General features: G+C 31.3%; 1 protein-coding gene across 1 annotated transcript in view; it reads left to right on the plus strand.

Moving 5' to 3' along the window:
- Nucleotides 1–594: 594 nt before the first annotated feature.
- LOC129226842 (nose resistant to fluoxetine protein 6-like) overlaps nucleotides 595–13304 on the plus strand; it is a 151830-nt gene continuing 139120 nt past the window's right edge. The window contains exon 1 of the mRNA XM_054861472.1: nucleotides 595–1612. Coding sequence (XP_054717447.1) covers nucleotides 595–1612 — 1018 coding nt within the window. The remainder of the gene's footprint in view (nucleotides 1613–13304) is intronic.

A 13304-nucleotide genomic window follows, 5' to 3' on the forward strand; every position in this document is an offset into this window, starting at 1 on the left:
CCCGAGGCTATTCAGGTAGCGTCGCGCGATTCCATTTTTTGTCTAGTGTCTCAGATGGCGTGTTGTGCTTCCCGCTACTTGCACGTGTTTTCCCGCTGTTTCAATTTCCGATTGTGATTTCTTAACTTGCATAACAACATAATATTTTTATGCATTTGATAATAGTTTGGTGATTTGATAATAGTTTGGTGATTTGATAATAGTTTGATGATTTGATAATAGTTTGGTGATTTATAATAGTTTGATGATTTGATAACAATTTGATGATTTGATAATAGTTTGATAGTTTGATTATGCATTTGAACTATGATTTTAAATAGTTTCTTCAGGTAATATGAGAAATTGGCAAGAGGTTATGGTTTGTTTTATTGTATTATGGAACAATTACCTTAGTAGTTGAACTTTTTGATTGCATTTATTGGTTTTATAATCATCTCACCAATTACTGGTTTTATTTTTCAATACTGGAGTGTCCAGTGTCATTTTTCGCAATGATTTGTGTTTCTGAACGTTGTGACATAACATTTAATTCTGAAGAAAAAATGCTGCAAAGATTAATTCATAGAGAATAAGAAATATTCTGAAAAAATAATAATGCTCGTTCACAGAAGAATAGTGCTTCAACTTGGAGCTATGTTTTTAATAGTGACATTAAAAACTCACGGTGTCGTGACTAGATCTATCACAGACAGTGGTCATCAGCAAAAATCATTGCTAGGGCCCGAAACAGCCAGCAAGGTGATTCCTTCAACAAACAGGACAGATCACCACTCCGCATCAAAACTGAATCATAACTTACACGTGACGCCCAACGATTATAACGCGAAAAGCACGAGTGGTGTGAACTTGACTCACGTGAGTGCTAAAGTTGTGGACGATACTTTTTCAAATGTAAATAAATCAATGCATAAAAACTACTTTGATAATGATTTAAGTTATTTTCAGCAAAGCTCAACTGAAGCGGGCCTCTTAAATTCATTCATATCATCTGATCATAACTTCTCGAAAACATCTGAAGATACAAATTCTTCAGAATCCTCATTTTCTGCACAATTTGTAGCGAACAATATCACAGAAGTGCCATTCGAAAGTTTAACAATTCTAGGCGAGGGTCAAGTTGGAGGACCTTTCAACGTATCCATTCTGCGAAGTACTGACAGCACAGATCTCAATGGTTCCACAAAACAAAACTTCGGCCCAGACTTGAAAAAGCTAAAAGAGAACGTAGATAGCTTTAAAGATAATTTTAGAAAATTATTGCTCGAGGCAGATTCTCCGTCAGGAGAAGATTTGAAGAATCAGATAAATTCAAGAAATACGTCTGAACAACAAGACAGCGAAAGATCTTCATTGACAGATTCCATGAACCTAAATACCTCTTCTTCGGATCAGGATTTCCACGATATATTGTATGCCGAAGGATCACCTTCTGATATGGAATTATCGCCTAAAGACTATAATCCTACACTCAAAGCTTTTAAAAGAGATCCAAGTCACAGAAAAAACTTTGTTGCCAACGTAACTGAAATAAGTCAAAAAGTTGGGAATTTCATACAGAAACAGTATTGGGACACCGAAGCACAAAGCTCTCAGGATGAACTCCTTCCTCGAGGTAAGTTAAATATTTTTAAATAAACTAGCTGCGTTGCCCGGCTTTGCCCGATCCACCTTGAAAATGAAAGTTGTGTCACATGACGTATATTCAACAATCATGCTTAAATAAATAAATAAATAAATTAAAAAACATCATGCAAATTTTCTCTCCCAAAAAATAACGACAGATATTAAAATACTTTTAAGAAATTAAATCGAGAAAGATGGATTTAAAAAGCGTAACCATGGAAACACAAAATAAAATAAGTTTAAGGAATTAAAATGCGAAAGAAAATGGTTAACAATTTGAATAGAAATGAGATTTTTTGAACTTGATTTAAAAAGGATTGTAACTCTTTTTTTCTTTCGAAATAGAAGCTCAGTTTTGCGACCATAGGTCAAGACGGATCTGGAATAAAAAATATCGCTTTTTCCATTGGTGTCAAAGAGAAAACTGTTGGACAATTCCTTCACTTTTATTGACATATTTAATTAAAAAAGTAATGGGTTTTAGCTAAACCTAAAAAAAATGGAGCTAAAAACGCAAATAAATCCCGCCGTAATTAAGTTAGAACATTGAAACAAATTGTGTAGAACGCAGAAAATTCTACCCTTTCCAACCATATGTAATATTAATATGTGCAAGTCATGTTTGACCCCCATAGTTGGGAATTTATGTGAAAATTAGGCCTGAATTGGAATAAAAAAAAGAATTACTCGTCGAATTTTTTTTTTTTTTTTTTAACCGGTCTGCAAACCCTTCCAGAGCTAGAAGAAAGATACTGTGAAAATTTCAGCGAAATTGGTCGGGTAGTTTTCAAGTTTTGCACGTTCAAACAAACAGACGCTTTTTGGAGACTTCGTTTTATACTTTGTAGAGATTAAGATGGTATGTATTAACTTTTTGGCAGTTGCATAACTGCTGTGAGCGAAGAGGCTACACGCCAGGATGAAACCCAAAATAGATTTAAGAGTTTATAAAAAATATTAATACTTTAGAACTGAAAATTTCCACCGATATGTCTTGAATTATGTTTGATCTTTCAAAGTTCAGCGAAAATAGAGAACACTATTGCGAGAAGGTGGAGGCCAAATATGCGTCTAGGGGTGTAGAGCAAACTGTATAGAAAATGCATTCTTAATTTATATTTGTATTTTTAATTAAATTTTCGCTGCACTACAAAAACAAAAAGGAGTTGTGATTCTGAAAATTATACAAACTTTATTTTTACGTAAAACGCTAAAATTTATTTTATATTATTGAAACTTTTTTGTTGGCGTGGGGGAGGGGTTACGACTAAATTATCGCCTCAGGTGACACCATGTCTGGAAAGAAACTTCTTGTCATGGCATGGTGTGAGAAAGAAAGCTGCTTTTTGGAAAATTTGTTACATTGAAATGAGCTTTAAAAATCCCAAAATTCTCATGCTACGTTTGACCAATTTGTAGAACATTGCGCGATTTATTTATTGTTTCACTGATGGTATTTTATAGTATATGTCAGGTGTTTTTTTTTTTTTTTTTAAATCACGTTGGTTTAAAGCAAATGGTTTAAAAAAAAAAAACATGTGGTTTTTTTTTTTTTTTTTGGAAAAACTTCATTGTTTTCTCCAAATTTTTTTCATAAATTTTACATAATATTGGAAAGTGTAAAATCTAATTAAATGGAAGCAACTAAGAAAGCTTTAGAGACGGATTACAGATGAATAAATTTAGGAACTTTTATTTTTAAGGTAATGCAAATTTGCAAAATCTTTTTCTTTTTTTTTTTACTTTTTTTTAAATCAATGCAATATTTCTAATCAATGAAGCTTTCCCATTAGGAATATAAATATACAAAGCAACCAACTTAGTTTTTCCAAAATTACATGGAGAAAACATCCAAGTCGTTCGTTTTTATTTATTCAAATTATCATAATTTTTCAGTCTTTTGCATAAAAAAATAGTTCAAAAAGCATATTTCAACCAAAACTTCATTTATTACCTAATTTGCTTCACTACTTAAGATTTATTGAGATGGATTATCTGTCATTGAAGCGATGCGCAGCGTCTATAAATCTTAACGCTACAATATTAAAATGAGAAGAGAAAAAAAGTATTTTAAAAAGACCAAGAGCACTTGGAGTAGGCATTAAATTGCGCTTATACCTGCACACGTTTTGCATTCCCGATAGACGATGCAATCAAAGCAAGGAAAGAAAGCATAAAATTATGAAAATAGAAAATATCCATGTAACTCTGGGCTCTTATAATAGAATTTTGTGCCAAATTTTCACCTTTCAAAGAACATTTTTTATCCTAATTTAATAAAAGAAGTCCCCTGCATGAATGATGGAAGAATCAATAAACATTAATTTTTATGAGTCTTCATAATAAGAATGTGCTACAAGAACATTTTCATTTAATTTTATACTGAGGCTTTTAATTAAAAGGATTTGTTTTTATTCTTTGATAAAGAAATTGAATTCCTAAATGCCAGGAGAAATAATGTCTATAATGGAAGACATAAGGATTTTCTCAAAACCTATTTGTTCTGCTTCTATAAGTGTTGCACTGATACATTATGTAAATACAATACATGTTTTTTCTTGTTTTTTTTTTTTTTTTTTTTTTTCCATCTTTAAACAAAATACGCGTAAATCTTTAAACTTTTAAGGTTGTCTAATGTACATCAGACTTCTGACTCATTTTTAAATACTGCCAAGTACTTTCCATGTTTAGGAATACATAATTTTAAGTATATTACTATTTATTTATTTATCGTAAACAGCTATAATAATGAGAAAATTAATTTACAATAATTTATTCTTGGTTATTTATAATTAAGAATGTCTGAACTATCAAAGTAATTTTTTTCCTCGATTATTAATACAAAGGCCCATTTATGTATTGTATTTTTTTAATAGTAAATTTTCAAACAACATTCTCCTATAAAATTATTGATTCTTTCATCATCACCTACGTATGAAGTAAATGAAATTACAAGATTTTACTCTTAATTATTTAATTATGTAGAAATTAGGTACAACTATGAATATTAAACATTCCTTAACAGTTAATTCATAAAATTTTCATGGTTTTCCAAAAAAAAAAATTGTTTTTCTTTCAAATAGTGTTCAAACCAAAGAATTCCGGTTTAAACCAAAAAGCCTGGTTTTTAAACCCAGGTTGTTGTTTTTTTACCAACCTTGGTATATGCGATGTATATGTGTATGGTAAACGTAGAGGCAACGTTTTAACAACTCAAAATTTGGAATTTTCAAAAAAAAAAAAAAAAAATTGATATGGGAAGAGTGGGAATAGTGGGACATGAAAATTCAATTACATTAATCGCCCCATCTCTAATATCCTCAATTATTAGCTAGTCTTTATTTTATTGAAATCGAAGGATACCTTTCATTTTATAATGTGCAAATCAGTGAAATAAAGATCCAGAAAAGGCAGATGCAGTAGGAAACGTATCAAAGCAGGGATATTCACAGGTACCCCTGTTAATGCTAATACCGAGTACTCGGTATGTCTCTAATTAAAGGCTGCCTGGGTGTTTCTTTTCTCTCCCCTCGCAATTAATTTTTCAAAAACACTGATTTTCACATTGAAAAATTGTCTTTGTTCACAGCTTTCACGAAGTTCTTCATTATTCCCTGCAAAATCAGCATGGGTGGAAGCAGAAATGGATGGATCTACCTAGAACTTCATTTCTCTGCATTTCTCTTCCCAGAATTTAAATTTCTTGCAATCTATTTCGGTTTTCATATAGGGAGATTTTCTACCCCATTCTAGGGTCGAAGTTCAGATGATGAGTCCTATGGAGGTGTTTCTATCTGCCAAGAGAAAAGAGTATTAGTGAGAATTTACTATCCTAGTTGACTCTGTATCTTGAAAACTAAAGTTAATCTCAATTTTTTATGGTGCTTTTCGTGTTTAGCGAGGCAAAATACTTCGGAAATAGCTATTTTTGAGCCGGATGCATTTTTGGTGTTGACTAAGTGCAATCAGGAAAAAACAAAAAACTAAATATTAGATTTTTCTGAATCTGAACCAAAATAATTTCACTACTCAATATATATATATATATATATATATATATATATATATATATATATATATATATATATATATATATATATATATATATATATATATATATATATATATATATATATATATATATTAGGGTGGTTTTCACAGTGAGGTATCACTAATATTAATCTTCTTCATTACTTCATATCATCTGAAGATTTTGAGCTTTATTTTGAAGGATTGTGGGTGAGGATTTATCATTTGAAGACATTGAATGAGAATGAAATAGTGCTTTAGAAACTTTACCTTAATCGTACACTTTTCTCAACGTATCTCGGTCGTGTACATTTGTTTCCTATAGTATTCGACTGTCTAAAATTGTTTTTGACACATATTTGGTAAATTGATTGCGAAATTCTTCTTTAGTTGTGCTCCTCTTTCAGTTGTATCATTCACAACTTCCAACATTTTAATGATATCTCTTTCCTTTAAAGAACTTCCTTCATTCTACCATGAATAAGGATCAAATTGGGAAACATCTTTTGGTGTTTGTAACTTATCAAACAGTTTTATTGACTAGTAATTGATTCTGTAAAGAGGAAGATCTTTACGAAGAAAGTATTCCAAATCATCTACTGCACTGTTAAAAATGGGTATTCAAAAATAATGAAAATTTACTCATTTTTGAATACTTTCATTACTCAATATAGCTCCGAATCAATAAGGTTCAATTTTGAGAAACACATGTACTCATTTCATGACTCGTATTTCTCGTATGTTTGTATTTGATGCCACATTTACTCATTTTTGAATCAATTGTATTCAAAAAAAAATGAATACATTCAGAGTTTCATTTTTGAATACATTTTTTTTAACAGTGTGTTATCTGAATTTTTTTATACAGTCATTAAACACGTCTTCCTTATCGGCAAGCCTTTCCTATCTTCAAAATTAATTCCTTCATCCAATTCGGCCATAGCTACTAGTTTATCCCCTAAATATCATAAGTGATTTATGAATTTTACAATCACTGCTTCTGCTGCACGTTTGTCATCATTTTGTACGCTGCTAGTTTTTTAGACACATTATATGATTTAGAGGATTCGCATACTGCATTTAACTGTAAAACAGCATTTACGGGCTTTCTCTTCATGTAAGGTCAATTTAAATTGTTTCCTATAAATATATAAATTTTCAAACAATAAAATCTTTTTGCCGCACATCTGGCTCAGAGGTGAACTCCAGGTTGCCAAAAACATATGTAGGAGGGACTCCACCAGGAAATATTATTACAAGTTATGAGAATTCTCTGCAATCTTTCTCAATTCCGCTTTTTACGAACAATAATATGTCATCAACTTCGTCTTTTGGAATTTAAGTGGTATGTGTACTTGATTGAAATGTTATAAGTTCTGAATATGGAGATCTTTCCACAAAATTTTGAAGCGCTTAAATAATGGAATATCGGGTCTAGAACAAAGAAAGGCAAAAACTTCTTTAAAGACACACTCTACAGTACAATTTCAAGTGCATGATGATGGCAATTCAAATGTAATATATTACCGTTCAGATTTTGCTCTAAAAAATTGCATGCGCAATTTATACAACCGGTATTGCGAGCCGTTGTATCAAACACTACAGCTTGAACAGTTAGCAATAAAGAGCAATGATCTAAGATATCATATATAACTGAAGAAATATCTCGGGAATTCCAAGTAGCTGTTCAAGATTGGAACCTGAAACTGTCACGGTAAGCCTATCGGCGTTTTTTTTCCAGCTAACATCTGGATGTAGCTTTGTATATCCCAGTAAATATCTAAAAAATCTAAATTTAAATTCATGAAATTTGATTTCACCTCTCGAAGATTTTCTCTTGCTCTCTTAAGGGATGTACGATTAATCACAAGGTCATTTGGATTTGAATTTTTTGCATCTACATTGGCTGTTAATAAAGGAACAGCATATTTGTCCCTAATATGGCATTTGTCTAACAGTAATGAAAGGCGAGCAGATATTAATAGTTGTCAAGCTTTTTTGCGTTGTGGTAAACCACATATAGAAAAAAAGGTTCAACAGGTTAGGATAGATACCCATTCCGGTTGCTAGATCTTGTGAATTGCAAGAAGAATTTGATGATAATAAATGAATATGTACTGAAATATAAGAAAATCAATTTAAAGTATAGATTTTTACATGATTCAGATCTGGAATTTTTTTAAAATTTATATTTTAGATATGGAAAATACTTTAAATTTTTATGTTAGAGTAATCGAGGATTTTTCAAAATTTATACTTTAAGAATTAAAAACTGCATAAACATTTAAGTCTATTTATAACTAAAAAACAGCGAATTAAAATATAATTACCATTACTTATATTTATAGCATTGAAACCCCCTATTTGCCACACCTATTACATACACAGGAAATTTTGTAAATTAACACCCCCTAAAGCCTGGAGGAAGCAATTTGCTGTTGTCAAAGATCATACATTAATGGCCTTTAGAATTCCTAGTGTCCAACTTGGTGGAAAGAAATGTTCTACTGCCGCTTAGTTTGAAACGAGCGAAGAATAGCAGTATGCCTGACCCAAGGCCTTTGTTGTACATGTTCCTTATGTAACATGTAAAATTTTACAGAATGAAAGTTAGAGAATGGTCGGTCTGGAAGTAGCAACATCTATTGAGGTTCAAAGTTACTTTAAATACAAAACTTAAGAATATTTTTACATAAAAATGAGAAAATCCGCAATTTTTTCTTCAAAACTCAAAAAAGCGCGCCCAAGGGGCACGGGTTAATATTCATGGTTTGACTTAAAATTTTCCAAGGCTCATTTATTTGTATAATGGAACAAATTGGGAAGGCATCGCGTAAAATATCTGCAATTTCAAAAATAAGGACCACCCTAATATATATACATATATATATATATATATATATATATATATATATATATATATATATATATATATATATATATATATATATATATATATAACTACTTCAAAAACTTCCAAAAAATTGCTGTACTATTGAAATTAGAGAGTTTCTGTAAAATGTTCAACCAACTAAACTTTCTTAAAATATAATGATTGCTGGAGGAAAATAGACATGTATTTTATATAAATTTTCTTATAAAATCTGTTATAAGATCTTTACATAAATTTTCTTATAAGATACGTAATTTTTTCAGCACATTCTTGAAAAATTACTAATCAAAAATTAATATGTAATTTAAACAAAAAGTAGTAATGTAAAAAGTTGCGAAATATAATAAGAAAACAAATAATATCAATTCCGAAATTTTCAAACGGTTAGGAATAAATAGTTAAATGTATTTGTAAAAAATGCGTTTCAGATCTCCCTAGTTTTCCCTATGTATGATGTTAAAAAATTTGTACAGCATATTTGAGCAACATATTATTTTTTTAATGCATTTTCGTTATGGTGCCTGTAGAGTATGTGAGGAACATTTCGAGAATTTTATTAGTTAGATGTAAAACTCTTTGATAAAAGCTCACATTACTATTTTGATTAATAATAAGACCGTTAAATGGAGTTGTTATTTTTAAAAGTGAAATTTAGTGTATTCATCACATTTTGTAATGCAAGTTTAACATATAAACTTTGTTAATTTCTAAAAACTGAATTCCTTATAGCAAAAGTTAGGATGATCTTCAAATTTCAAAGTGGTGCGTTACAGAGAAAATGCAGCTTTTTTAAATGTTCTCAAGCTCTTTGTATACAATTATGTATACACCTACAATTAATGTTGGGATAAAAATGCAGCTGTTTGCGACAAATTATTTAGCTTTGAAGGTAATTTTTAAAATTTCCTAATGTACATTTATTAGGTCGCCATTCAGATCCAAACAGAGTTATATGAAATTTAAATAGTGGTAATTAATCATGTGGTAAATAATCCCTCAGTTTTTGGAAATTTGACTTCTTGCGTTTTCTCACCGACGTAGAATATACAATATTTGTGTTGGTCATGACTTTAAACAGGCAAGGCAACTTGCCCATTACTTGCAATTATTAATCCTTTAAGGATCATAAGCTTTTCTTTTAACTACATAAAATTATTAAATGGCGACGTAAATGACAATAAAATGGTTAATTTAACAATTAACTTATAAATGTTGCTTGTTTTATATTATTGAGACATCAGAATGTTAATAAAACTATCATTGCTTAAAAAATACACTGTAATTTTAAAGTTCACAGTTGCTTTTGTGTAAATGGATGGGGCAGGGTTTCTTTTGGTCCATAAAAAATTCAAAATTGAAACTATTTTCCAAAATTTGGTTATTTAACTTAAAAATATTTGGATAATTACTGAAATTTACTTGCATGTGATCTTCAATTGAAAAGTTATCTTGAATAGTAGCAGATGTATGCAGTGGCGTACCTAGCTGGCGTGACACCCGGGGATGGGTACGTGTGGTTCCTACCCCCGTTACAAGCGAAAAAAAAAAAAAACGCTTGAATATTCTGTGGAAACTAGGAATCCATACAATTTTTAGAAACAACTTCATTTGTGTTATTACGAAACTTTAAGTGGGTTGATGTACAAAAGACAAATAAAAACTATTAGCGCCTACACCTTTTATGTAATTAGCCCTAGACGCATATGTGCAGAGTCGTTACGAGGTGTAAAAAGTAAGGAGGTGTATGAAATTGGTGGCACCTTAATTATTTCAAACTTATCTCATACACAAAAAAATAATGGGTCTCAGTTTTTTGGTTCAAAAAGTGACTACTAAGTCAACGTTTTGACAACATTAACCTAATCTTGAGTATAATATTCACTCCCTGATGTGTGTGTGGGGGGGGGGGGGAGTGAAGGCATCTGGAAGTTCACCCACCTCCACCGAAAATTGTAAAATTTTTAGTTTTTTAAGATGAATTTCAGCTTTATATTTAAAAAAAACTTGCAATTCCACTTTGGGTGTCCCTTCCCAGATGTGTGACACCCCGGGGCGAACAGCCCCCCCCCCCCCCCCGTGGTGACACCACCGCTGTATGGCAGTATGGATGCGGATGTAATGGAGATGTAATTTCATTTACTATGTTTTCAAAATAAAATTTTACAGTAAATCGCTTGAACAATAAGAACTATCCTTACTAATATTAAGGTTATGATGTCTTAATAACATTTAAAAAATATACATGAATTAATTGTATTCGATAAGTTATAAAATAAATTATGAACTGAGGGGACAAACATGTGCAGGGGCGCTCCAAACTTCAATTTTTAGGAGGGCTGAAATTCCTAATTTGCCGATTGGAAGTCCAAATTTTACCTAATGATAAAATATGGGTATGCACACATAGGTGTATCCAATGAAGAGGGATATTTGGTCATTTATAAACTGGAATATTGCAATCATATCTCCAAATTTGCCAAATCATCACACAACATTTTCCGAATAAGGAAATTTTCGGACCGTCATAATGACTTTCCGGGGCCCATCATTTGGATGCCACTGCACATGAGCTATGGTCCTCATCCTCATAGAGTTAAGGTCTCAGGATGGAAACATACATAAATGAGTAATCTTGGAATTAGCATAACATCCTTGGTAGATAACTTTTTCTGCCAATTATCATAAGAGGATAAACACTTGAAACAAAAAGTAAAGTCTATACCACTACCGTTAAAATAATCGGTTTGTTAGAAATATCCGAGGCTTGAAATGTATGGCTTATTTGTACTTTATTACCACTTGGAATTCAATGCCACGTAGTTTGCTGACCCACTCTCCTTTTTACTTACAACTATCACCTGAATAGAACCACTGTTTCTTTTTTGTCAAAATGCGAACATCACACTCATACTGAATAATAAAAACAACTCTCTGCCTGACAGACTTTTGATAATTCAAACATTCTCTCCGTTACAAGAATTCCTTTCTTTGTTCACGCTCATTTTTATGAAGAAAGAGTCACTTTTCACACGCTCGTTTGCGGCATTTCGGCAATTCACGTCCGACAGTGCGAAACTTATGCAAACAACATAAATATCAAAAACTGAGAGTTTGGTTTGGAGTATTTTTTCTGTAATAGAACCAAAACATTTTGAATTGATACTTTAACATAACAGTCTCAAAATACATCCTCAAACCTCACGAAATTTCTGTCGTACGTGACAAAATAGTTTCTTGAAAAATGCTCTAATTAACCTTCTAGTGGGCGTAGCTTCTTCTAATATGATCAAGAATGATGATATTAGAAGATATAAATATGAATCAGATTTCTGAAATGTTCAACCGGGACACCGGAATGCCCCCCTTCCTCCAGTGTCGCGAGCATTCAGAAGTAGGGTACATATCCCTAGCTGTTTTTTACAGAGTAGTTTAATCTCATTGCTATGGTGCTATGGTATGAATCAATGGTTACTAATTATGAATCCAAATCAGGGGTAATAAGAAATGACAAGAGCACACAGATAAGTTTAAATATTTTATTTCTTCTATGCTAATATTATAAGCTACTTTATAAGCTACTTTAGTAAGAAGAAACACTTTGAATGAAGAATAAAAATTAGAACGATATTTCGGTTTAAATCTCGTGAACATCCTTATAAGCTAATCCAATATTAATATTTTCAGTCAATGTTTCAAACGACAAAGTAATTATCCTAAATAATCTTTCACAATTAATCATTTTTAGACTTTTTTGGCCATCTGTAATCAAATTAAACTTTTTCCGGGACGTGGAGTAAGCTGGCCGGGACACCGGAATTTTATCTGAAAATCGGGACTGTCCCGGTCAAACTGGGACTTCTGGCAAACCTATCTAATATGAAAGGTTGCTCTCATTTCTCAGATATACTTTTGTAAATTACAATATTTTCAAAAGGTTAAATATCAAAATTTGTTGTAGTTAGCTAAGGATTAATACGTACAATTCATTTGAAAAAGTTACATTTACAAAAACAGTAACAATTTGCTTTAAAACGCAAAAAATATGAACAACGAACATTTACTAAAACTTACATGTAAGTAAAATGAATAACATTGACGATATTATGACTCAACTATTTACATTTGAAATGGAAAAGACGAAAGGTGATATAAAAGTGAAAAAAAAAGCATGTTTACAGAATAGAAGAGTAAATTAAATTAAACAGCAACGTGTATCTCTCAGATACTAACAGCAGATGGGCAGACTTCTACTGACGCAAGAAAAATTCCAATGCTGTCTAAAAGTAGATCTAGAGGATTAGCAAAAATAAATTAAGTCAGACGTTCGTATCGCTATCTGGTGTAATGCTATTAAACGAAGTTACCTCCTTCTAATTCTTTCAGATACAAACGCCCGCTCGAAGATTAAACTATTTGTAACATTGAGAAAACGTTTCGTCATATGGACGAACATTTCGTGAGATTTGAGCATAAATCTTCATCCCAGAAAAAAAAGAAAAAGAATCGTCACAAATGACGTAATTCATCTGATTTTTAATTGGGTGTTTAGTTTAATTGATTTTTGTACAGGAATTGTAAAATAAACTTGATTTATACGTTTGGGTAAAAAATCGTATGTAAGTATGATCCATTATTTTTTACTTTTCAGTTCCTTTTTGTTTTTTGAAGTCGGTTCTTTTTTTATTTGAAAATAATTCAGGAACCAGTTGCTACATAGTCCTCGAACTGTAACATTTTGCAAAACAACGGTTCACACTGA

Source organism: Uloborus diversus, chromosome 7 (genome assembly GCF_026930045.1).
Source record: "Uloborus diversus isolate 005 chromosome 7, Udiv.v.3.1, whole genome shotgun sequence".
Classification (NCBI taxonomy): domain Eukaryota; kingdom Metazoa; phylum Arthropoda; class Arachnida; order Araneae; family Uloboridae; genus Uloborus; species Uloborus diversus.